The sequence below is a fragment of the Tyto alba genome, unplaced genomic scaffold (assembly GCF_018691265.1).
Source record: "Tyto alba isolate M040663 unplaced genomic scaffold, T.alba_DEE_v4.0 Super-Scaffold_10, whole genome shotgun sequence".
Lineage (NCBI taxonomy): Eukaryota > Metazoa > Chordata > Aves > Strigiformes > Tytonidae > Tyto > Tyto alba.
The window spans coordinates 5,480,374-5,504,779 of NW_024881262.1; the positions used below are offsets into that span (position 1 = coordinate 5,480,374).

Sequence of the window (24,406 nt, forward strand, 5' to 3'; positions counted from 1 at the left end):
CACATACATGTTTTGTTCATGAAATCTATACAAGACTGAAAAGTAGTTCTGATATTTTTTTTCATGAAAGATTTTGTCTTGGAGTGTTTCCAAATATTTTTTTTCATTCAGAAACTTAACTAAATTTGCTTTGAAACATTTCTGGTTCTTGCATTCACCACATATTGCTTGAAATTGAATGAATTGCTTAATAAAGCAATCATGTAAACTATATTTTACACACCCACACATTAATAGGCACTGTCATAGGAATGTGGATGTATTTGCTGAAAGTAAAATGAATGTTTTGCTTTTTGCAGCAGTTGCATTCTGCAGCAGCGTGCAATTTCACATAACTCATGCATAATTACAGAGCTAATGATTCCTTTTCATCTGGCTGCAGCCTGTCCCAGGTGGGCCTTCGGAGCTGGCTGCTCGGAGGAGTGTCAGTGCGTGAAAGAGCACACGGTGGAATGCAACGTGAGGAACGGGACTTGCACCTGCAAGCCTGGTTATCATGGCAAAAAGTGTCAGAAAGGTATAACAGAAAGCCAGATTCCCTGTGTCTGCTTACGCTTTTGTCCTAGCATTACTTCTCATTCTTCCTCCCATCTGCTTTGTTCAGCTGCTGCTGCTACTAATACATTCATATTCTACTAATTATTTTGTCTCTGTTTTTTTATACAGCAAACGCCATGAGTGCCTGCTATCACAGGGCTTACAGGGACATCAGGGGAAATACAGCTTAAGAATGCAGGAAATCTAGAAATCAAATTCTAATACAACCCTAAATAATGAAGATTTGCTGGAGTTTTCACTTTTGTTCTTTCATTTTTCTACACAGACAGTAAATAATTGGCAAAAACTGTGTTTTATGGCAGCAGGGTTATTTGTAAACAGTTTCAGTAATGCTGCTTTCCTTCAGATTTTCAGGTCTTTGAATTCAACTTATTCTTTGTAGTTTTTGGGGGGTATTTCAAAGGGAATCATATTCCACATTCGTGTTTTCATGTCTCGGTAGCTCTCTCCAAACAGTAATGGAGTAACGCAATAAAGATTCTCCCTTCATACTCCTCTCCGGACAGGCAAGAACATGACGGATTTATGACACTAGTTTGGGGGGATTTGGTGGAGAATAATAGTGATGATATTTAATGTCTTTAGCATTCTTGGTGATGTGCTCAGTTCTGGGGAAGAGCATCCCTCGCCCAGCACTGGCTTTGCACCAAGGCAGAGAGCAGCAGAAGGTGCAGACAGATAAGAAGAGTAATTCTGTAATGGCTATAATTGAATATATCCTTGAGTATTCTGCCACTCTGTTTCTGGGTTGTATTTAAGTAGTAACATCTTTGAAATGTCCATGCAATTGTTTAATAAGTATTTACACTTCGCATTTGGCACCTCTTAAATGTATATTATAATACATTTTCTGCAAGTTTCTGCCAAATTATTTTCTGACTTTTGTCCCGTTTTTTTAACTTGGCTTTTTTTCTATACATGTTCTGTGTCTACTTGCATTTTCCAGAGTGCACGCCTGGCTTTTATGGGGCTGGTTGCAAACTGAAGTGCAACTGTCCTACTGATGTATCGTGTGATCATGAGACAGGAGTCTGCAAACATCCATGTCCACCTGGTTTTCATGGAGAAAAGTGCCATTTATGTAGGTACTCACTGCATGTTTCTCTGAGAGGTACACTTTGAATAGGAAAGCTTACTTAGAAAACTGAGGTTCTGATATAGAAGTTGCAAATAAAAGGGTAGATTTGTTGTTGATACAAGTTGGCAGTTCCTAATTGCTGTGTCACTCTGCTTGCAAAGGCCAAGGCACAAGGCTAGGACTAGCTACTAAAACTAATACTTGTCCAAGTATCTATAGTTCCTTTTAAAGCTTCAGGCACAGATTTTCTAGAGCTCTGTTGCAGTTAATTACAGACCACCAGTCACTGAGACACTGATGCTAACATTGATCACTTTGCACCAACACAGGTCAGTTTAATATTGCTGGAGGTGGTGCCTCCTAATTTCTTCAAAATGCTTCCTTATATTAACCATGTCTTTGGGTTTCTTTTGACCAGTGTGTCAGCCTGGGAGCTTCGGGGTGAGCTGCAGGCAGAGGTGCAGCTGTGGAGAAGCACCGTGCGATCCGAAGACAGGGCAGTGTATTTGCCCAGCTGGGAAAACTGGTGCCACATGTGAGCAAGGTGTGTTAGATGTTGGGCTAGGGTAGTGAGTGTCTTGCTTTGGGAGACATGATGAGAAGTGGAATTATTGTTTCCCACCAACACTGTTGCAATGTAATATGCTTCATTTGCAGAATGGGTGAAGGATAAGTCTCGGTGCAGAACATATGACATCCAGCACATGGGATAGCTTGTAAAGGAGGGAGCGTGATTCTGTTACCCTGACCCGTCTCTTTGCTCCCATTAAAAATAGTGATTTGTATGCTGGGCTGGGTTTATACGAGTTGGGCAGCAATACCAGGGCACTGGAGCAGCTCTGAGTCCCGGCGCAGAGCTTGGGACTGTGCTTCCACATGCACACGATGTGCCTCAGGAGCTGCTGGAGGGCCTTGGCCAAAGACAGCTATTGTGGAACCACCCGGTGAAGGACATGGGACAGAGGAAGGAATTAAAAAGGAGGGCGTTACTGTAGGTAATTAAGTAAAGGGATGAAAAAAAGTCTGAAAACTAGCAAGGGGCCACGGGATGCCCCTCTCCCACTTTCAGAGCTCTGGCTGTTGCACACCTGAGGAGCATCTGCCCTGCATGGACCCAGGTTGTGGCTCACTGCTCCACAGAGCAGGAACCTGGTGAAGGAGGTGGAGCTGTGTGAAGACCTGGGCTCCACCTCACATCCAGTCCCTCTAGACTGTATGACCATCCCAACCCTGCCTCAGCCCAGAAAAATACAACAGCAGCCCCCTCCTCCTGCATCTGTCTGCAGATTACCGTTCTCTGGAGATTTCCTTTGCTGAGTGCAATAATTAATTTTTCAGATATGTCCAAATACTCCTGACATTACTGTATCCAAAGCAATTACTGAAACCAAAGCAATAAACAACTTCACCGTGATGGAAGTTGGAAGAGAGCCTTTGGGTCTCTCTTTAGAAGCTTTCTCATGTGCTGCAGTACGGAGACGTGTTGACTCTTTCAGAAGGTTTACTGTGATAGCGCTGTAGGTCTGGAGAGATAATATAAGAACACTTTATCCAGATTAGTGTTACTGTTATTTTTAAATTCTTCAAGGTAACAGCAGAAGTCTGTAACTCCCTTGAAACAGAAAATGGCACTGGGACATCTCATGTGCTTTTTTCCCTAGATTGCCCACCGGGCTCGTGGGGACCAGACTGCCAGTTCTCCTGTGAGCCCTGTGCCAATGGGGGCCAGTGCAACAGAGAAACTGGAGCCTGCGACTGTCCCCCTGGCTACACCGGGGCATCCTGCTCTGCATGTAAGTCCTCACATCGGCCTTCCCCATGAAATGAAAGTCAGTTTGATTTCTGCCTTCTTGCTGTTTTTTGGGATGCTTGTTACGTTAGACACACTGATCCAAGATAAAGTACCCTTCAGCTTCAGGAATTCCCCAGGTTGGGTTTGACATATTTTACCAGAGGGACGTTACAGATAAATGCAGATGACCAGCTAACCTGCATCCCAAATTGATGTTATCGTTAGACCTAGTTTATGGCAGTATGTACATAGAAATACCCTGTTTAATAGCCACAATACTTGCACTGTAGTCCTGGTTTCTTGGCAAGAGGTGATGACCAACTGGCCTGTATGGCACCACTCTTAGGTTATGTTTGCAGCAACACTCCTTGACATATATAATTCAGGTTTAAACAGCAGTGAGGATGGAGGAGTGGTATCACTGCTAGCTCTGCAGATCCACCAGCGACTGTGGGGATGTGCTCAAGCAGCTCGTCTGTGCTCCCGTGGCACGGCTCCTTACCCAGCCTCCAGGTATTAAAGGCTGCTCGGGTATAGCTGTCGTGCTGGCATAGACGGGCTCTCAGGGACAGCACTGGTTTGTGCAAGACCTCAGTGGTGGCATATTTTTTCTCCTTGTTAGTCACAAAATCACCTTTGACAAAAGGTTTGCTCAGCACTCTTTTTTTCCCCCACTGATTGATCCTGATGTGCAGGAGAAATACCCAAAAGTCACTCAAGCTATTCCTGCTGTACGGGACTTAGCCCCAGACACCTAGTGTGCAAATTACAGATGTTTCTTTCATTTTTACAGTTTGATTTCTGGATTCAGTTAGTGCATGTTTTAAGGGGCAAGCTGTTGCTGTCTTGTTTGAAAAGATCAGTCTGTGCCCAAGTTATTACCTAGGTGAAATTGCAGTCGGCTCATCTGTTTTCAGCCTGCCCCGATGGTTACTATGGACAAAATTGCCTGCTGTTATGCAGCTGTAGCAGCAGCACTCAGTGTCACCACGTCACCGGAGAGTGCACGTGTCCCCCCGGCTGGACTGGCCCCGACTGCAAACACCGTAAGTCCAATGTGTATTTGCTCCACAGGTTGCACACTATCTCACAGGGACGTAACTGCAAATGTAAGAACCAGCTCTGTTTGTTCGTAGTCTGTTACAGTTTTTAAATATGCTTTTGCTAATCTTATTGCTCCTGAAATCCTGTGTTTATGGGTTTGCACAGCCTAGGTGGTTGTAATCCTTAATTATCTGAGTTCAAAGTATTGAAATAGATGTCTGATGAAATACAAAGTATTGATACAAGCTCTTATTTCAACACTATGGATCCCTTTGCCCAGTACCATCTGTCCTGTCATCATCTTGACTGACAGACAGTTTTGTTTTTTCATTTTCAGTGCAGATTAGTTTCAAGATTAATTCTCAATTTTTCATTTTGGTTAGGGGAGACTTATTCAACAAGTGAGTGGCATGTACAGTCATGTGTCTTAAGGTCACTTCTTAACTTGTGAATATAAATGCTGGGAGAAATTCCGTTCTCTGGAAGAGCAGAGGATCCTTCTGTTGACTTTAGCATCACTCTCCACGTTGATGGCTGTGTAAGAGTGCAGATTTGCCCTTTTTGGATAGCACCATATATGTTAAGCCATCCTGCTTGATCCTTTCCTTTACTTGTTTCACATCGTTTCTGCTTGATTCATCGTGATTCCTCTTGCAAAAAGCCAATAGAATACAAACCTCTTCCTAAACTTAGTCTTAAACACATAAAATCATATAAAATAATTGCCAGTGTTGACCGCAGTAAGTTTTGGACCTGACTTCTCAGACCTGATACTGAAGAAGACTCCAGGAAAATCTGAAGTTTCCACCAATATACGTATTTTAAACATAAAACCAGTTGGCACTGTGTGGAGCCATCTAGATAGATTTCCATAGCTCCCTAGGCTGTCTAAAGAATGAAGAGACCATGGCAAAGAGACCACATTCGGGAAAAGATACAAGAATTGTTGTTTTACAGAGGCATCTCAGTAAGGCAGCTCTTCAACTATTGCAGACCAGCCATGAATCAGGTGCCCAACTCCAAAACCAGGCTTCTGTTGCCCTAATTGACACTTTCCTCTTTATCCTTACAAGAAGGGAAGGAGGTGCTGTGCTTCAGCTCTTGTACATTGTTGTAATCATGTCAGTGTTACATGATTTTTAGAATGAAAGCAGCATGCTCTTTTAGCAAAGATCATGAGATTTCTCTGTCTGCGTCCATGATGCATTTCCCAGTATTTTGAAGAAAATTTGGAGGATGCTCACAAGTCTGTCTTGTTTTACCCACTAGCTGTTCTGGTTATGCAGATTTTTGCTAAGTGAGTCAATAGATGATATTTTATTTCCATGAAATTATGCATTTGTGACTGTGGATTGATTGATGTGGATTGACTATGAATGATTAGTTTTATGTGGATGGCATAATATCTGCCTACAGACCCCCTACTTTCAGCTGAAATAAATCAGTGAAAATTGTATTTATTTCCATTGATTTGTGCACCGTGCTGTAGCTGAGAGTCTAGTCCAGAGCACCTGTATTTTAAGGAGCCATTTTGCATGTTTTCTGTTCTCGCATTTAGATGTAAAATAATCTGTTGGCTGAGCTCAAAGTTGATTCTCAATGTAAATAATACTTTACGTTGCAGCCTGCAATAGTGGTCGTTGGGGACAGCGCTGTGAAAACACGTGTGTCTGCAATAACAGCGACGGTAGCTGCGATCCGGTCACTGGTTCCTGCTTCTGTGAGCCGGGATTCACTGGGAAGCACTGCGAAAGCAGTAAGTTGCCACTCTGTCAACACGGGGAATTTGCAAAACCGAGCAGCGGAAATTGTTTTTCCTGATAATTCCCTCCAGGAAGATGTCCAGGCTGTACCGCCTCCGGTCTGCCCAGCGTGTCGCAGGGCTCTCAGGTTTCATCGGGGTTAGTTTCCCTAATTTGGATTCCAGAAAAGTTATTTTCAGACTTGTTTTGGACTCAACAGCTATTTTTAATGTTAAGACCTTGTGTGAGTGACAGGATTGATGTATATTTGGCTTGTGGCATGAAAGTTTCCATATTGGTTTTATTTACCCAGTTTTAGAGCCACACTTTTTCTTCATAAATCTTTTTTTAAAGCCAGGCATATAGAAATGTTTCACATGTACATAGCAGAAGCAAAATCAGGAAGATTTAGGGTCTTCTATTTATTAACAACAAAAATCTGCAATGGTCTTACCAGAGGCCCATGATCTCAACTAATCTGGCTCTAACAGAGTTCAATAGCAGATGCCTTAGGAGAATAAAACCAGGCATATAAATAATTCCTGATATGTTTCTCAGGTTCCATCAATTTGTCACTCAGGAGCTTCTTGAGACAGAAGCAATATCTGTGTATTTAATACAACTTGATTTTTTTTTTTCCAATTAATGTGCCTATTTCCTTTTTGATTTTGTGAAAATATTTGGTATCCACTTCATCTTGTGGCAATAAGTTGCATGGTTAAGTTATTATTACTATTTATTATTACTAATTTATTGAAGCCAACATGGCTTCACTAAGGACAAATTGTGCCTGACAAATTTGGTGGCCTTCTACAACAGGGTTACAGTGTTAGTGGATAAAGGTAGAGCAACTGACTTAATCTACCCGGACTTGTGCAAAGCATTTGACACTGAACCACATGACATCCTTGTCCCTAGATTGGACAGACATGGATTTGATGGATGGACTACTTGATGGGTAAGGAATTGGCTGGATGGTCGCACTCAAAGAGCTGAGGTCAACAGCTCAATGTCCAAGTGGAGAGCAGTGACGAGGGGCGTTCCTCAGGGGTTGGTGTTGGGACCGGCGCTGTTTAACATCTTTGTTGGTGACGTGAACAGTGGGATCAAGTGCACCCTCAGCAAGTTCACCGATGACACCAAGCAGTGTGGTGCGGTGACACTGATGCTGGAGGGAAGGGATGCCATCCAGAGGGACCTGGACAGGCTGGAGGGGGTGGGGGCCCGTGTGTACCTCATGAAGTTCAACAAGGCCAAGTGCAAGGTCCTGCACATGGGCAATCCCAAGCACAAATCGAGGCTGGGCGAGGCGTGGATGGAGAGCAGCCCTGCGGAGAAGGACTTGGGGGTGTTGGTGGATGGAAAACTGACTGTGAGCCAGCAACGTGTGCTCGCAGCCCGGAAAGCCAACCGTGTCCCGGGCTGCATCAGGAGAAGTGTGGCCAGCAGGTCCAAGGAGGGGATTCTCCCCTCTACTCTGTACTCAAGTGAGAGCCCACCTGCAGTGCCATGTCCAGCTCTGGACCCCCAACAGCAGAAGGACACGGAGCTGTTCGAGCGGGGCCAGAGGAGGCCACGAAGATGCTGGGGGGGCTGGAGCAGCTCCCCTGGGAGGCCGGGCTGAGAGAGTTGGGGGGGTTCAGCCTGGAGAAGAGAAGGCTCCGGGGAGACCTTTGAGCGGCCTCCCAGGGCTTAAAGGGGGGACAGGAGAGGTGGGGAGGGACTCTGGATCAGGGGGTGTAGGGTCAGGAGGAGGCGTAATGGTTTTAAACTGCCAGAGGGGAGATTTAGATGAGATCTAAGGAAGAAATTCTTCCCTGTGTGGGGGGTGAGGCGCTGGCCCAGGGTGCCCAGAGCAGCTGTGGCTGCCCCCTCCCTGGAAGGGTTCAAGGCCAGGTTGGACGGGGCTGGGAGCCCCCTGGGCTGGGGGAAGGGGGCCCTGCCCGGGGCAGAGGGTGGCACTGGGGGGGCTTTAAGGTCCCTTCCAACCCAAACCATTCCATTATTCTATTATTATATCGATGTTTTTAAGTAAAGTAAATATTTTATCTATTACTTTAACAATCTTACAGTAGCACAGAGGTAGCTACCAGAGTGTCAGTAGCGTAGGCAGAATTAACTGCTGGTGTCACATAGAAATGTCAAAACAATTAATCTGGAACAGTGACCTAAGACAAAAACCCTGGAAAATTGATCTTACAGCTCTTGTTGCTGTTGGCGCAGAGGGAATGGAAGGACAGTTAGTAGGGAAGACCAGCTCCCAGAGAAAGAGCTGACAGCTCCACCTCTCTTTTCTCCTGACCTCTCTCAAAGCAGTGTCTCTGCAGACAGAAAGTAGCCAAATAGCTGGTTGTCATCTTCTCTGGCAAGGTAATCAGTGAAGCCATTGCCACTGACAAAACATCTGGCAACCCCTAATGTTCTGTCTATGGGTTTTCTGGTTTATTCAGTCTGCTTTTTATCTTTATCCCACTTCAATTGTGTGTGTGTGTGTGTGTATATACGTATTAAAAAAATGCATGCATATATATATATATATATATGTGCGTGTGTGTGTACAGGATTATGAATGCCATAATTCTTCCCTAAACACTTTTTGATGCCTTGGAGTTGAGATCTTTGCTATCCTTGGAGAGCTCCTCTGCTCCCAGGCCGTCTCCAGCCTCTTGCTGCAGGTCACGCTCCTTCCCTTTGCAGCTTTCCTGGTGGCTCTGGTTCTCCGGTGGGGTGGATGTACCTCAGCATGCATTGCAGCAGCCTACATCTGCTCTAGCAGGGGGCCAATTCTCTGTTATGTGGACTGCAAAATCAATTGTGAAGTGTACTGACCCGTTGCCATCACCTCGAAAGTCTCAGCTCCAGGCTAAACACCGTAGGTCTGATGAAAGCTCAGCTGAGAGCCCCACATCTATTACTGCTCTGGGATACTATTTTCCTTGCATAGATTCTCTGGACTCTGAAATTTCAAGTGAAAAGTAAACACTGAGCAGGATCAAGCTTTTAAGGCATAAGTGCACTTCTATGTATTTACTCATTAAACTCGTGTAGAAGGCATGCTGCATGATGATCTGCAGCTTTGGGAATAGGAGGTGAAGCAAATGGGATTTTGCACTGATTCGACCCTGGTACTGAATTTCAACTGTAAGTGCAAAAAATACATTCAGCATTCCACAACTCCACATTTAAGCAGTGGCTTGTTTTCCAACGTAGATGATTGAAAGCAAGGAAGTGTTTAAGGTTCCTCACTCCTGTCCTAACCTATAGCCTCTATAAGAGACTCAGGGGTTGGCTTCAGTTAGTAGAGAGTCACTAAGCTGCAGGAGCAACCAAATTCCTGCTGACTCTGATCACTGCCCAGCTACAGTACCAAATAGGGGGCACCAAATGCACCCCCTTATTCTAGACTTTGAATTGTCTTTGAGGATCCTTGTTGTTTTTCTGTCCTCTGTGATTCTTTTCAGATTGCTTGAAAATCACTTTGTTGATGGAAGCGCTAAAATCATACACTTGTGAAAGTGATCTGGCAATAATCTACGTAACTCATTTAGAGGGGAGTTCACAAGGCCTTCAAACTTGAGTAGAGGCCCTGTAATATTGTGTTTAGCTGAGTATATCTCTATTTCAGCCTGTCCAAAACATCTAACGTGAATTAGACAACTAGCCCTATTCTTAGTTGATTTTCCTATAATCGTGGAAGAAATTATTTTCGTTCTCAAGTGCTGTTTTCTTTCTTCCAATAGTACCATGCAAATCTTTTAAAACTCCTTACATTAACTGCTATGGAAATGCAATTGTTAATCTGTCCCCCAGATGTAATGTTTTCACTTGAATTTTTCAAAGCAGAACCTGAAAGTAAAATATGCAGCATTCGGTTTGGAGCTTTCTGAAGGAAGACACCACATTTCATATTTTCTCCAGGTTTCTGGGGAAGGAGGATTTGCAGGCAGAGGATAGGGCCTCAAAAGAAGGTGCAGAAGCTGGGAGCTTTCCCCCTCCTGGCTGATGAAGTCCCAAGGAGATGTGCACGTAAACAACTCCAGACCAGTGTGCAAAGTGTCATCAAGCAGAACCTGTGAAGTTGCAGGCTTTGCAACTATCAGATGATATTAGTTTTCTCTGCAGAATTTAGTCTTTCAACACCCAGGCATTTTTCTAAAATAGGCCTTAATAAAAGCAGCCCAACTTAACTGGACCCCAAGGAGAATGATTAATCACGTCAGGTTTGAGGCGTTACCATTCTGCCTTGATTCTTCTTTTGGAAATAGTAAGAATTCCCATGTATCTAAAAATTCCCCGTCGATCCCTGATCTGCTCCAGAATTAACCCATCATCTGGTTTTGATTCCTCTGCTGCAGGATGCCCCGAGGGAAGCTTTGGCCCGGGCTGCGAGTACAACTGTCAGTGCCAGAACGGAGCTGCCTGCGACCACGTGAGCGGAGCGTGCACTTGCACGGCGGGGTGGACGGGCACCTTGTGTGGAAGAGGTACTGCTGCTCCCCCTGGTCCCTTTCGGGTTTGTGCAGATGGGGTTTTCCTATGCAGAGAGCTGTTTTTACAATTTACAGCACCTGATCTAAATGAACTTCATAGGAAGACGATACTGCGATGTGCGCTTCCATCCTAACTCAGCAAAGGATTTTGCTGGCTGCCTAGTGTTGGGCACATGTTTTAACATGGTTAAAATTAGATACATGCTTAAGACTTCTGCTATATCACATCTTCATGAAGACTCTCCTTTTAAGCAGAATCCTACTGTTTGAACACTGAGCAGAAAGGTGCTTCTCCTGCCTTACGCTTGCTTGTTCCTAGTGCATCTCTGAAACGTTTTAGAGAAAAAAGTGGATCTGTGCGTTTTCCCAAAAGAACTATTTAAGAACAGACATAGTTTTAACTTTAATAAATCCAACAGATCATTTTATATTACTTGAACATTTGATAAAATGTTGGAAAGGTTGAACTGGATTCCTCAGAAACATTATTATGAGTCAGTCTGTGGCATCATCTAAGGAGGTTACTGTCATGCTGCATCATTGTGCAGATCCTAAAAAATAGTCTTGAATACAACAGAAAGCACACAGTCAGTCAGACGTTATGAAAGTTTTTTATGTGTAAATGACTGAAGATTCTACAAATGATGATCATTAAATGAAAGTCACAATTATTCTGCTTAGAAAGCAGCTTTATCAGCCAGTTTGCAAAGGTAGCATTACAGCTGCGATAGAGGGACATGGCAGCACTCGCAGGCAGCTACTGCCCTCTCACGGGAAGGGAGGTCTTCCACAGCCTTACCCGTGGCTGGAGTTCTGATATTGCCTGTTTCCCTCTCATTCTCAGCAGGAATTATTACACAAAATAAATACTTTTCTCAGGGTTCTGCTGAAAAGTGTGCCGCATCGTTTATGGTGTATTTCCACTATGTCCCTTTTTAAAATTATTTACTTTAACTCTGTTTTTATAAGTCTTTTTTTTTTTTTTTTTTAATTGGAAAAGCTATATGGTTATCTGTGTTATGGTGTAAGTCTGTTCATTCCAGCAGGAAAAAAATGGGGACAAAGAGGCTAAATATCCTTTGCCAAAGTAGGTGTGAGGAATATGGAGAAGCCTGAGTGAAGTCTACTGGAAAAAAAAAAATACAAATCTCAGCTTCCAAATCAGTCATGTTGGACATTTTTATCTTTTTAAATTCCTGAAAGAAGACTGCGGAGGGGAGAACAGAATTTAGCACTTACTGTTCGTAAGACCCTGTTTTCTACATGTTTTCTCTCAAGCAGGCAGGGTGTTTGCTCTGAGCTGACCTGTGTTACCTTCTCACACAGAAGGTTTCAGCCAGAACAGTTTGGCTGCTTCCAAAAGATGAAGAGGGAGGAAAACGTGTGGGTGGTTTGCCCTTGGTAGAACCTTCTTGGCACCTTTTCTCTGAGGAGCTGCAGCACTTCTGTTTTTAGTGACTCGGAGACTGGCAGGGTTTCCTTCTGGCAGGGATGTGCTTTTTGCCGTCCTCTTGGCAATCCACCCACGTTGGCCAAGCTCTGCGCCTTGCAGACAAGAACGTAGAGATTGAGACCTGGCGCGGCTGAGTTGCCTTGGACTTCTCACATACTGCTTATGCTTCATCCCAGGCCTGGAAAGGACTTTTCCATCGTCACAGAAACTTTGGAACTGAAAACTTTTGCAGCCTTCCAAGTTCAAACTCCTAGGAAAAGACAGTACCTTACAAAATCTAATACTGATTCATATTAATAATTAATATTACCTCTTCAAAATGAGTGCATTGGAACCTGCAGTCGTTACTTCTGATATTTTGCATTGTGGCAACATGGGACCCAGATTCAAGATGAAATTGCAGAAGTCCCCAAATTTGCCTCTGTTTTTTTTTGGAATTGATTTTCTTTTTTCAGGTGGGAGCAAAGTACTGCTGTTCCTTTTCATTAATTTACTACCTTCAGTATGAAGTAGGGCTTCATAGGTTTACAAGCTAGTCCCTGTTGAAAAACACCACTTCAGTGGCCATTTCCAAGTTCTTTATTTGCCACAAATTTCCATAATCTCTTATTATTATTTATAAGCATTGTTAATGTAATCTTATCCTTTGCTAAATCTCAACATTGGGCTTTTGTAGTATCTCTCTCTGTGGTGAGGTTAACCAGGCTTATCCAGCTTACTCCGCCTCTGTGGATGCACACTAGCAACTGTAGAAGGCTCCTGGAGGACTTATGGCACTTTGGTCAAATGAGCCTGTATTTGTCATTTTGAGCAGTCGTGTTACCAGCTGATGTGCTGCAGTATCTTGACCAGTGACCAGTGTTCATCCTCTGGTAAGACAGCCAACCTAAGGGAAAAGCATCATTGTGCCAAGTGTGCCTTGGTGTTTGAGGCAGGGGCAACGTTTCAGTCATATTTTATTTTTAACTGAATCAAGGCAAACCTTTCAATTCTCTGAACGTGAGTATTTTGGAGGTATGACCCAGGACCTTGTATGTGATTCAGTGTTCTCCTGAAAGAGCATGAAGAGTGGGGACAACATGGTGGCTCAGAAGATACTTGCAGAGTTCAGTTCAAATTGGTATGTACGTATGTATATCACCTGTCAGTAATACAGGCAACAGCCAAAGCCACACCATCACCCACCAGCACGGGGCAGTTTCCAAGATAACCGGTAACAGGAGATACTGTTGCTCCAGGTTGCCGTTTTGTGAGACATTGCTGTGAATTTTTCAGAAGTTGATTCAACTTCTGTGCCCTCAGCCACAGGATTCTGCCAAGAGACCTCACGCTCTTCAAAGTACTTCTGGCTGTCCATCAGCATCTCAGTCCTGCTCTGCTCTGTGTCAGCTTTAATCAGCTGGTCTTCGTCTCCATCTGGTATCACTCAGTCATATAGCTGCCTCTCCAGTAGTGGTGTGATCACATTTAAAAATAATGGGTAAGAATAAAGCTATAGAGCCACTTTCTGGAAGAAAATTAGACATTTCTGTAGGTGGTACATTCCTGCTCCATGTTTCAGTTCTGCTTAGTCCATTGGAAAAAATGAACCTCATGAATCTTGTAACTCCTTCAGAAGAGTTGCAAAAGGAGCAGAACTGTTCCAGTTGCAAAGTAGCTAACATTTGCAAATAAGCCTGAAAACAAAGTAATCTACTAAGAAATGTTTGCAGGCTGCCTGAACAACCTAGGAAAGGCTTCCTTTGCATTTTCCTCAAAGCAGCAAGTGATACAACTTGAAGAAACACTGTACAGTTCTTCACAAGGTCTAGCATTACCAAAGGAAAATGAATCGGTTTTGGTGGTTCGTTGAGAATGATGCTGCTAGCACTGCCTCTAGATATCTTTCCTAACTGAGAGAAGAATGTTACATGCCTGGGGAGAAGGAACGTGAAGCATATGTGGGGTTCTGGCTGTTCCTGAACTGAAGCAGCAATTAATGCTTCTGCATTCCTGGACTGTGCAAAGGCAGTGGTCATAGAAAAAGATGGCTCTGTAAGTCCTTTATCCTGTTAAAACATAGATAACGTGAGTAACGTTTTCTCTAGAAAAGATGCCAACTGTGATCAGCTACCACAGCTTTGGTTTTAATGCAATCAGAGCTAAACAGGCAAGTAAAAAAACCCAACCAAACAGAAAAACAACCCAGACGCAATCTTTCTTGTAATAAATAGCTGGATATATCAATGTTTTCTTCAAAGAAATGTTAACATCTGACGTGCAGGAAGACTGGGCTTTGGGCTTCTGATGTCAGGCAGCCCGACTGCCCACCCGACAAAGCCAAAGGAACCGCAGCAGTGTGATCGCGTTCGCAGCTCAGTTACAAGTGAGCTGGGTCACCCTGCCCTGCGCCAGGGCTGCTGCGCTCCGGTTTGGGAAGGGAACTGTTGTAATTGGGTTCATCCTGTGAAGTGCTGGGCATCTGCTGCTGCTGCTCTGAAGGTTACGATTGTCTTCGCTGCACGGTAATTTTGTTTAATTTCATTCCCCGCTGCTTTGGTATGTGTTGTATGACTCAAGGCATGTGTCCAGTTACAGGATGAGGCCAACAGAAAAGTTATCCAGTTCGCTGCATAATCTGCCCGAATATCCCAAAATGCCACACAATTATCCCACAAATTTGAGGCAGCAGGTGTCTTGGACTTTTCCTATAGCAAGTTTATTAACGGATGTATGAATAAGAGCAACATATAGCCCTTGTGAAGTGCAGCACTCAGTTTGCATTTGAACTGCTGTCTGAATCAGCACTACTGCAGGACAGACTGACCGGGCTTCTCTCGTGGGATTTCAGCAGTTAATCATTATCATAAGATAGCCCAGCAAGATTTCTGTTTTAATAAGATAAAAGGGAAAAATAAATACTGTGTATGTCTAGGAATAGCTGACAATGCTGTGTAGTCCCTGCATTAAACAAAGAAAAACTGTCAGCCTTTGAAGTCACCTAGGGTTAAGTAGGAAAAGGCCTTTCTTGTATGCTGTGCCATACACGCTACTGAAGCATAATAAATAAGGACATAAAGATTGGAACCACATGCTGATGCCTCTTCCTTACAACTTGATAACAGCTCTCTCCCCAGTACAAACTCAACAAAGGCTGACAGATACATTACAGTTTTATATCGGTATGAGGCACTTTTCTGTTTTTTTCTGAGACAGCACATACTTGGAAAGTGGTGTAAGCCTGAAATCTTTCTTATGCCAAAGAAGAAGCTGCAGTCTGGATAGAATGAAAGGGAGAGCAGCCTTTCGCTTTTGACTAGATGAAACAATCGTATGTAGTCCCAAGCTGAGCAGGAGCTCTGAGAGTAGAGAAGCCAAAGCAGATGTGGCAGTGTGTTACACTGCCGCTGTCGCTGCCTGAAGGTCCAGGTTTGCCTGTATCTACAAATACTGAATTTCCCCCCACCTTGTAGCCAAACCAGGCAGCATTGTTTTCTGCTAGAGAACTGAATTTATGTTTGTGGAAGAGGCAGTATGAGTAGATTGGGACAAAGAACCTGGGCATGAAGATGGCACAGGGCAGAGAAGGAACAGAAGAGTCCAGCAGAGGAAGATACATGTGGGAAGCCAGTTGTTCTGATTTCATGGTAGAAGTGTGAGGATCGGGTTTTAAAGATAAGTTTATATTAAACAAGGAGGATGAAGAGCCAAGTTTTATTGAATAACTGCTCATCTAACGAGCACCATCACTCCTGAGACTGAGTGATTCAGGGATTCTGTGAAAGGAATGACATACAATTGTATACTGCAGATTTATTATCATTTAGTGTAACATACATGTACTTACATAATCTAAACACACACACATATATATATGCAGAGGTTAAATTAAGGCTATATAAACAACATAATTCCTACATTTTGTTTTATTTTTAACTCTGCGTAGCAGCCTTAATGTTCTTGTAATGCAGCATTTTGGGTATGAAGTGGCCCACTGACAGGCACCAATGGCTTATTTTCACTGCTGTCAACACTGGTACAGATGTAAATTGAATCCATGGGGCTGCTCTTCCTTATGTGTCCTGGATGTAGTAGCTACTGATGTCCTTAAACTCCCTGGAGTTCTTTTGCTACATTTAATTTGTCTTGGTTTTCTCTACTCATTCTCTTTGCCAGGTTTTCATTTCAGCACTGAACTACAACATTGTGTCTTATGTTCACTGTTAAAAAAATATTTTGAAAAGTGTCAGGAGAGTAAATGGGAGCATAAGTTTTGCATTTCAAAAGGCAGGGAGATCATCAGGATGGCCCCATAGTCTTGCATTATGTTGAATTATTTCCTTTTTGCTCTGTCCATTACAGAAGCACAAGTACTGGCTTGTGTGAATCCAGATTGTTTTTCTCTCGTGTTTTATGGCCTTTCAGTATTCTCAGCCATGCTTTTCTATGCAGAAATCTGTTGCTTGTGTAAAATGGGTCACGTTTTTCTGAGATGCACGTAGCAGAATTGTTGCAGGCTTAACCCTTGAAGCAACTCAGTCTCTTGAGTGGTCACAGAGGGATGTGTGACAAAGGACCCACGAGAAGATGAACAGCGCCTTGTGCTTTCAGATCCCTGAGCTAGAGCTTATACAAAAAAAAAAAAAAAAAAACCAACCAAACAAAAGAAACGTGAATTCTGCTAAAAATGAATGTTTTGCATTTTCAGCCTGTCCAGATGGATTCTTTGGCCTTGACTGCCACCAGGTGTGCAAGTGCAAGAATGCTGCCAGCTGCGACCACGTCGTGGGAACGTGCCGCTGCCTCCCGGGCTGGCTGGGGGAGACCTGCGAGCAGCGTACGTACGGGCTGCGCTGCTGGGGGCGTAGGGTCACCTACCAGGGGACCAGTTTTAGAGAGGTCACAGTCCTTTCCAAAGATGCCGGGAAAGGGAACCATTCTTGGTAGCTGCTTAAATAATCAACTTCATCTTTTTTTTAACTGCTGTTGGCACTTGTCAAATATTATAAGCATCAGGTTTTAAATAGCAGAGCCGTCTCCGACCATATGACAAATCTCTGCTTTTTATTTTTGTGCAACATTAAGAGATGAAACGTTGTAGCTCTGTTCCTGGTATAGCTCATCTAATTATCAACTATAAAGTGACAGATTACAAGTGTCCAAAGTGGAAAAATCAGAGCTGGGACTATTTTGCTATTTGAGCATGACAAAATAGTTTTTTAAGTAATTCTTAGAAAAGTTATTTGTTTTAAGAAAAAGAGCCAACTTCCTAGATTTTCGCAAGTATGGACTATCCCACAGTCTTTAAGCTAATAAGTTGGTTGGGGTTTTTTGGAAGTTTTTATGTGTGCAGGTATAAAATCAGTTCTTCTGAGAAATTGTTCACTAAATTTAATGGGCAAGTAAATTATTTTCTTTATCTACCTGGCATTACGTGTGGAGATCACTGAGTCTATTTGCAAAATTTAGCAAATATGTTTGGTTTTTTTAACATTTTCAGCTTTTAGCCTCTCAACTTCCTAATTTCACTTTAGGATGATGTCATCGTCTATACTTCCTTTTGAAAATATGACTGCTGTCTGCAGGACTGTGTTGTAGAGCTGGGGTCCAAAGGAGCTTCACAATGAGCCAACTTTCACTGTCAGTGAACACTTTTGTTAGACTATTTAATCCATAGGTTGCAAATTTCTGCAACAGAAACTCAGTTTAATTTTAAAAATAGAGATAAATGATGCTTGTACTGAAACAATTCTATTCTCCAGCCATACAACATATTATAATCAGCACTGTTTGAAGGCTGCACTTGCTCTTCATGATATTTTTTCATCTGCCCCCACCACACAATACAACCTGTCTTCTGGAAGGGCTTATCCTGCAAAATCCCCTGCTTTTTTGATTTACAGGAGGCTCCGTGATGCTCATCCTTTCCACTTTTTAGATATATCTGCAACTATCCCACCATTTGCAGTCCTTTTTGCTTTCTCATGGTCCCCCATAGGAATGCTTGGCTCTCCGTCTCCCATCTCCTGAAGATGATGGTGGTGATGCTCCCCTATGGGGGTAGATTAATGAGCTGCCTGTGAAATAAATACAGAGCCAGAGCCACGTAGCCATACCGTAGAACAGCAAAGGTGCTTCTGAACAGGTACGATGTTTGCTTCTTGGTCACAGCCCACTTTTTCTGCCCTTCAGCCGAGCCACGGTATTAGCAATGTGTCACCCTGGCTTTTCCGCACTCCTTAGACTGCATTAGGGATGGGAAGCTTTGTTCCTACATATTTCATTAGGTTCAATTTAAAAATGTTGCTCTTTGTCAACGGCCTTCTGTGCCCCCCGTTACTTGCATGAGAAAAAAACCCTATTTATTCTTCTGCACTGCAGCCATTAGAGCTTTACACCACGTTGATTTATTCCTCATGCTGGTGAAGATGCCAAAGCTGAGTTTTCTTTGCCTGCAAGTAAAAGAGCAATGTCACTTAACAGTGCAAAGGGTAACCTCCTTTTCTCTTGACTAAACAATGAATCTTCATTTTGATTTTAAGACTGGACCTTGGCCACACTGCTCAAAGCTGCTCAGAGTAAGGCAACCATGGGTTGGAGACGCTCACCGTTCCCCGTCCTTGTTGGGTGTTTAATATTCACCTTGCCAGTTCCTGGGACTCGCCAGCTCTAGCAGCTGGAAGGATAGCACTCAATGTTCAAGTAATCAGATTGCAGGCAATGTGCTGGAGGATATTGAGGAATAATTTTGACATCATGGGATTTGAATCGATCTTAAGCCAGCCATGCAGTGCATTTTATACACTGCTATCTAATTATGGGCAATACGGACAGTAATGCCTTTTGTTAAAGCTGCCTAACTCTTTCCATTACAAGACCATGTTTTTCAGTTGGTTGTAAATGAATTACATTAATCTGGGATGAAATCTGCCAAGCAACTTCTGCCTCAGCTTAAGTTTGTGTTTAGTGATTTTTTTTATTTTTGGACTTTTTTTTGAGTGTCCACCTAAGATATTTTAGGTTTCCAAAAAAGAGATTAAGGAAAAGTATATTGCCTATTTATTTATTTTTAAATAAACTGTTTCATTGAGTGTCATGATGCCTCAGTGATACAGAAGTGAGGAACTTGACATTTGGCATCTCTTTGGGCCAGACATGTGACCTTCCTCTCTGTATACAAACTCATCAAAATTTTGCTGCCTCAAAAAAAACAAACCCCCAAACCCCCCAAAAATCCCATGTTACATGTGGTCTGTATAAGCCAAACACAATTTAGCATCTGCATTTTGCCCTGTTTCTATTAGTACTATAAACACCTCTGTATGGAGCTGTTGCATCTCAGCACGAGCTTCGCAGAAGCAGTTCCTTGTGGTAAAAAAGAGGCCACATTAGTTTGCAAAATAAATGAGTATGGAAAGATTGGCTTTGCCAGAGTCTCTGCTCAGAGGTGCTGATAACCAGGAGTTTGACATTTTGTGATGTGGGAGCGCTTGACTTTGTATATTCCCTGCTCTTTTAAAGCTGAAGGTTCATTTAGGGGGGCAATAATCCACTGGAGCTGCATGAAATCAAAGGCTCTGGGCACCCAATAGAGTCTTAGTGCCCATCATTTCCCTGTGCTCCCTGACACTTTTGATGGCTGTTGACTTCAGTCTGGAAGAAAATCTCGTTTCATGTGTTCTTTACTCTGCATACAGAAATGGATTTTAAGGACTGCAAATGAATAAATCCTCCTCTTACAGAGGAAAGGCACCGAGAGGAAAATTTTGAAGCAGGAAGAAGTCTAATAATTTAGTCCTTTATATTGCTGCTTCCCTTTGCACTCATGAAGAAGAAAGGAGAAAAGGCCCAGGGATATTTGTACATTCAGTTGTGGAACTTCATAAAATAGCCTCAATATCTCACTTGTTATCTTAATCTTCAGAAAAGTACTTTGATAATCAGGATTGTCCTACCAAGAAGCTAAAAGAAATTTGTGTCCACTCAATAGAGTAATTAACATTTTATTCTCCAGAAATTTCTGCTTTTTACCAGAATTTTCACTGGAAAACTCTTTTGTCTTCTCAGTAAGCATAACAAGAGCTTTGCACGTATACTCCAAAAACCTCACACAAACCACCAGTAACCAGTCAGGGGACCTGGTTATGAGCTGGTTTTTCCTTTGGCTTGGTTATGATATAGTCCTGGTCTGTATTGTGGAAATATTTAGTTCTGCTCCCAAAACTGAGCCAGAGCTCTGTAGGATGGGCTGAACTTTTAACTTGGCAACCAAGCCTCATTTGCAGAACAAACTTTTAACCGTGATGGGACTAAGCTCCTGCACTTTCTTGTGGTTTCAGTGTGGATGGGGTCCAAGCGATGACAAAAATGAACACTGTTGAAGAGAAATCCTGGGAGAAATGGTGTCTGTGAGAACCATGTCGGCAAGCTGGAAGTCCTCAAACGGGAAGAAAAGGGCTAAGAATGGGTCAGATACTGTCAACCAAGTTCACCCCTGCGGTCAAGATGGTTTCATGCCTTCCTTCAGTCCCCAGGGACCTGTCCCCCTGCAGCGCTGCTTCTTGTTCTGCACACTGACACCCTCAAAGACATAGAGGTTTTGGTGAAAAGTCATCATTTGGGTCTGATCCTGGGAGATGTCACATTCAGTGAGTGCAGGACACTTTTCTGGATCGGGGCTTTTTTTGCCTCCCCAATGCATGCCAGCAGTGCTGCAGGGATGGGAAGCTCTGACAGCTTCATACAGGTGAAGGAGAGCCTCTGCAAGGCGGGCACAAAAACCGTGCAAGCAGGCTATCCAACTTTGTCAACTTGGTTTGTATTTTTGGGATGATACCTGAAGAAAGCAGGGTAGCAGTACTGTCTGTTTTCCGCCATTTAAGGCTATCCAAAGCTCCAGTGCAATGGAGACTACAGGAATTTTATCACTGCCATTTTTCATAGGTGGCAGCACTGAAAATGGAGCTGTAGGAAGTGTACTTTTGCGAGATGGCTGCGTTAAGTTTTCACCTGGGAGCCAGCTGCTTAACCGAATGCATTGAAAATATCACCCCTCTCTGACCAAAGAATGAGACTCTGGGTGAGCGAAGGCATTCAGCTGTGAAAAATGAACACTGAAAACAATGAAGTTGTCAGTTCTCTTACCAGGATGCAAATAAATACCCGAGCTGTCAAGCTGGTGGTTCTGCTGGACCATTAGTTTAGCACAAAGACATTCCGCAGGGCAGGGGATGACAGCTGATCCATCACCCGAGCGATCCTGCCCTTCGATAAAAACCTCTTCAGAACGTGCTATGATACATATTTTTAAGCCACATTATTTAGTGTCAGGCACAGTTAATATATGGACTTAGGCACCCTCATGATGTGAAAAGTGTCGTTGGAAGCCAGTTTCAAACTGATTTCTCTGGTGCTGGGCTGTGTCTCAGGTTTGGTCTGTGCGATGTCTCCTTTGATGCTTCCTGATGGGGTTTTATGGACTTCTCTCGTTGCAGCCTGCCAGGGGGACAGCTACGGGCCAGGCTGCAGCCACGCTTGTCACTGTCACAACGGAGCGCTCTGTCATCACGTAACCGGGACGTGCCTTTGTAGCCCGGGGTGGAAAGGAGCCACCTGCCAAGAAGGTACAGTCAGAAATTCAAACCCCTGCCGGAGGATTATAGGAGGGAAAAATAAAACTTCTGCTCAGGGGGCTTCGTTGGTATTTTAATTATCAGCTCATTGCCCTGTGTTGTCATTGGTTTTGTATCTGCACAATAACGTGCTCGGTCCATTAAATAAATCTGTGATGCCACGTTGTAGGGGCTGGGTGTAGGAGCTCAGTGTACACAGGGCAGAGGGGGGCTACAACAGAGTCATAAACTGGAAAGAGAGCAGGTTTCGAAGGCTGTCTGATTAAGGGAAAAAAGGTCCATAAAACTCCCATTTATGACACTGAAACAAAACTGTTTCTTTACTGTGGCCTGCTTTACTGTCCCATGCACCCGACTGATCCTCATCGTTACCGTACGCCGTTCCAGACACTGGATAAATCCAGAGCATGTGAAAGGCATCGGGACTTCCAGCCTTGGCAATTAGACCAATACGTGTGACTCAAACACAAGCCCAACTCCAAGGAGTTTTAAGAAAAGAGGCTGGCAGAGAGAGTCTGCGCTGAGGCTTACATTACACCTCCTAATCCCCAGCACCCAAGCTGCTAGAAAAAGTCTGTCTGTCTCTGCTGCAGAAGGCTCCTTTTTGTGTGCCTTCCCCTCTGAAAGCAGCACCCTGGAGCTGGGGTTGCGGGGCTGTGGGACTCTTGCTGCTGTGGATGCTCCTGGGTGAGCTGGGGTTTGGAGATGGCACCTCCACGCAAGCAGCAGCTGCCCATCAGGGTACCGAGAGGATGGTTAAGGAAAGAGGATGAAAGCTGATAGGGGTAGGTGATTATAGAAATTAAGTGTGTCCACCTTTAAAACCTGATAGGAAGAGCTCTTTCCATGAAGGAATAAAAAGTCGAGAAGGCACCAAACTATTCTTCATGATGACGTGTAGAACACAACCTAAAATTTTCTGGTTTGTATGAAAGCCTCAAATACAAAACCAGGGCAGAAGTTAAAAAAGCTGTTGTCAAATATAATAACGTTGTCAAACATACCCTTTTTCTTTAATGATATGTTTGGGGATTTCTTTTCTCTTTGGACATAAGGAGGTAAAATAAGTGTGTGAGTCTGGGTGAGCCATCCTCTGGTGACTGTGCTTTTGCAGAGTGACAACTTGCTCCTGTTAGTGTCTTAAAGAGTTGCTACTCTGGCACATGACAGAGATGTGTATTTTTTTGTGCCAAAAAAAAAATAGGTTTCATCCATAGGATCTGGTGGTGATGGGAATTAATAAACTTGCTTAATTAAAACTAGGTAAACTGTGATATGTCATCAGCTAGCTGTGGGTATAAGGGTCAATTAGAAAAGGAGTTGTGATTTTTAGGAGGACTGTACAAAGAAATGATGAAAACAGGGAAATCGATAGCTCCACTCCTTGGTGTTGAGAAGGCTGGTAGGAACCAAGATATGTTTTTCATAGGTGTGAACAGAAAAACTCGAGGCTGTTTGGTTGCATCATTCACTTCACTTATTTTGTCCCCAAATTAATTCCATGTCAGCGGTGGCCCTGTTTTCACTCAGTTGTACCTCCCACAACATCTCCACAATCCCTGGGGTGAGAAGGGGTGTAGGCTGGGAAAGATTGTGTTTAACCTGAGCCCTTCTGCGCTTCTGAATGAAAGGCTTTTGTCCTGCCTCCTCTTTCCAGCCTGTCCCCCTGGATGGTATGGTGCAAACTGTCTGCAGCGCTGCCTCTGCCATGGCCGGGCAACGTGTGACCGTGTGACGGGCGAGTGCCTGTGTCCCCGGGGCTGGACAGGGATGGCGTGTGAGCTGGGTGAGTCTCATCATGTTCTCCGTCCCACCAGCACCTCCGTTCAGTCGCACTGCAAGGAAATCCAGTTCTGGTGAGGTCTGGTTTGAGACAGCCGAGTTAAAAAAGAAAGAGAGGAGGGGTAGAGGGCTGGAGAGTTGTGAAGAGGTTGAAAAAAAATGGGGGTTGTTTAGTCAGAAGTGAGAAGACTGAGGGGAGATACAGTGTTAGCACTTGAATTTATCATGATGCTGGAAACTTACTGGACAGAGGAGAGGACACAAGCTATTCTTTGTCCCTTGGGGACAGGGAAGATGGGTAATTAACTGAATTTGAGGAGAAAAAAAGTAATAAAAAAAAATCCTCCCAGAGGAAAACAGAGAATTTTGTCAAGGGAGGCTTCAAATTCTCCCACACTGAAGGTTTTTAGGACCAGCTTAGGTGGCTCACCATATTTCAGTGTGCTCTCCCTGGCGCCCCTGAATCCTGCCCCCCCTCCCATCAGTCTCCCCCATCTCGTTTCAGAATGTGGGGATGGGAGGGATGGAGAGGCCTGTGAGCAGAACTGTAGCTGCCACCACGGGGTTTGTGACCAGCTCTCGGGGAATTGCGTCTGCCACGCCGGCTGGACTGGGGACCTCTGTGACGTTGGTAAGCACGGTTCCTTCTGCAGTGCTCAGTGGGATCACTCTGCAATCAGGCATTTCTGCCTTCACAATATGAAGTCCGTTTCTATTTTCTATCTTAATTTTCCAGTATTCTGTAGGCCAATAAGAAACAGTGCTGGTGTGAGTGCTCACTACGTGTCTCAGGAGCCCCACAGGCAGATCTCTGCTGCCCAACCACAAATACGTGCCCTTGTCCAAATCATTTTAC

General features: G+C 43.8%; 1 protein-coding gene across 1 annotated transcript in view; it reads left to right on the forward strand.

Moving 5' to 3' along the window:
* The window catches only part of LOC104359579 (multiple epidermal growth factor-like domains protein 6), a 205,136-nt gene that overhangs the window by 159,774 nt on the left and 20,956 nt on the right, over nucleotides 1-24,406 (forward strand). The window contains exons 17-27 of the mRNA XM_042800166.1: nucleotides 383-517; nucleotides 1,505-1,639; nucleotides 2,055-2,180; nucleotides 3,298-3,429; nucleotides 4,346-4,474; nucleotides 6,097-6,228; nucleotides 10,570-10,698; nucleotides 16,845-16,973; nucleotides 21,631-21,759; nucleotides 23,426-23,554; nucleotides 24,056-24,181. Coding sequence (XP_042656100.1) covers nucleotides 383-517; nucleotides 1,505-1,639; nucleotides 2,055-2,180; nucleotides 3,298-3,429; nucleotides 4,346-4,474; nucleotides 6,097-6,228; nucleotides 10,570-10,698; nucleotides 16,845-16,973; nucleotides 21,631-21,759; nucleotides 23,426-23,554; nucleotides 24,056-24,181 — 1,431 coding nt within the window. The remainder of the gene's footprint in view (nucleotides 1-382; nucleotides 518-1,504; nucleotides 1,640-2,054; nucleotides 2,181-3,297; nucleotides 3,430-4,345; nucleotides 4,475-6,096; nucleotides 6,229-10,569; nucleotides 10,699-16,844; nucleotides 16,974-21,630; nucleotides 21,760-23,425; nucleotides 23,555-24,055; nucleotides 24,182-24,406) is intronic.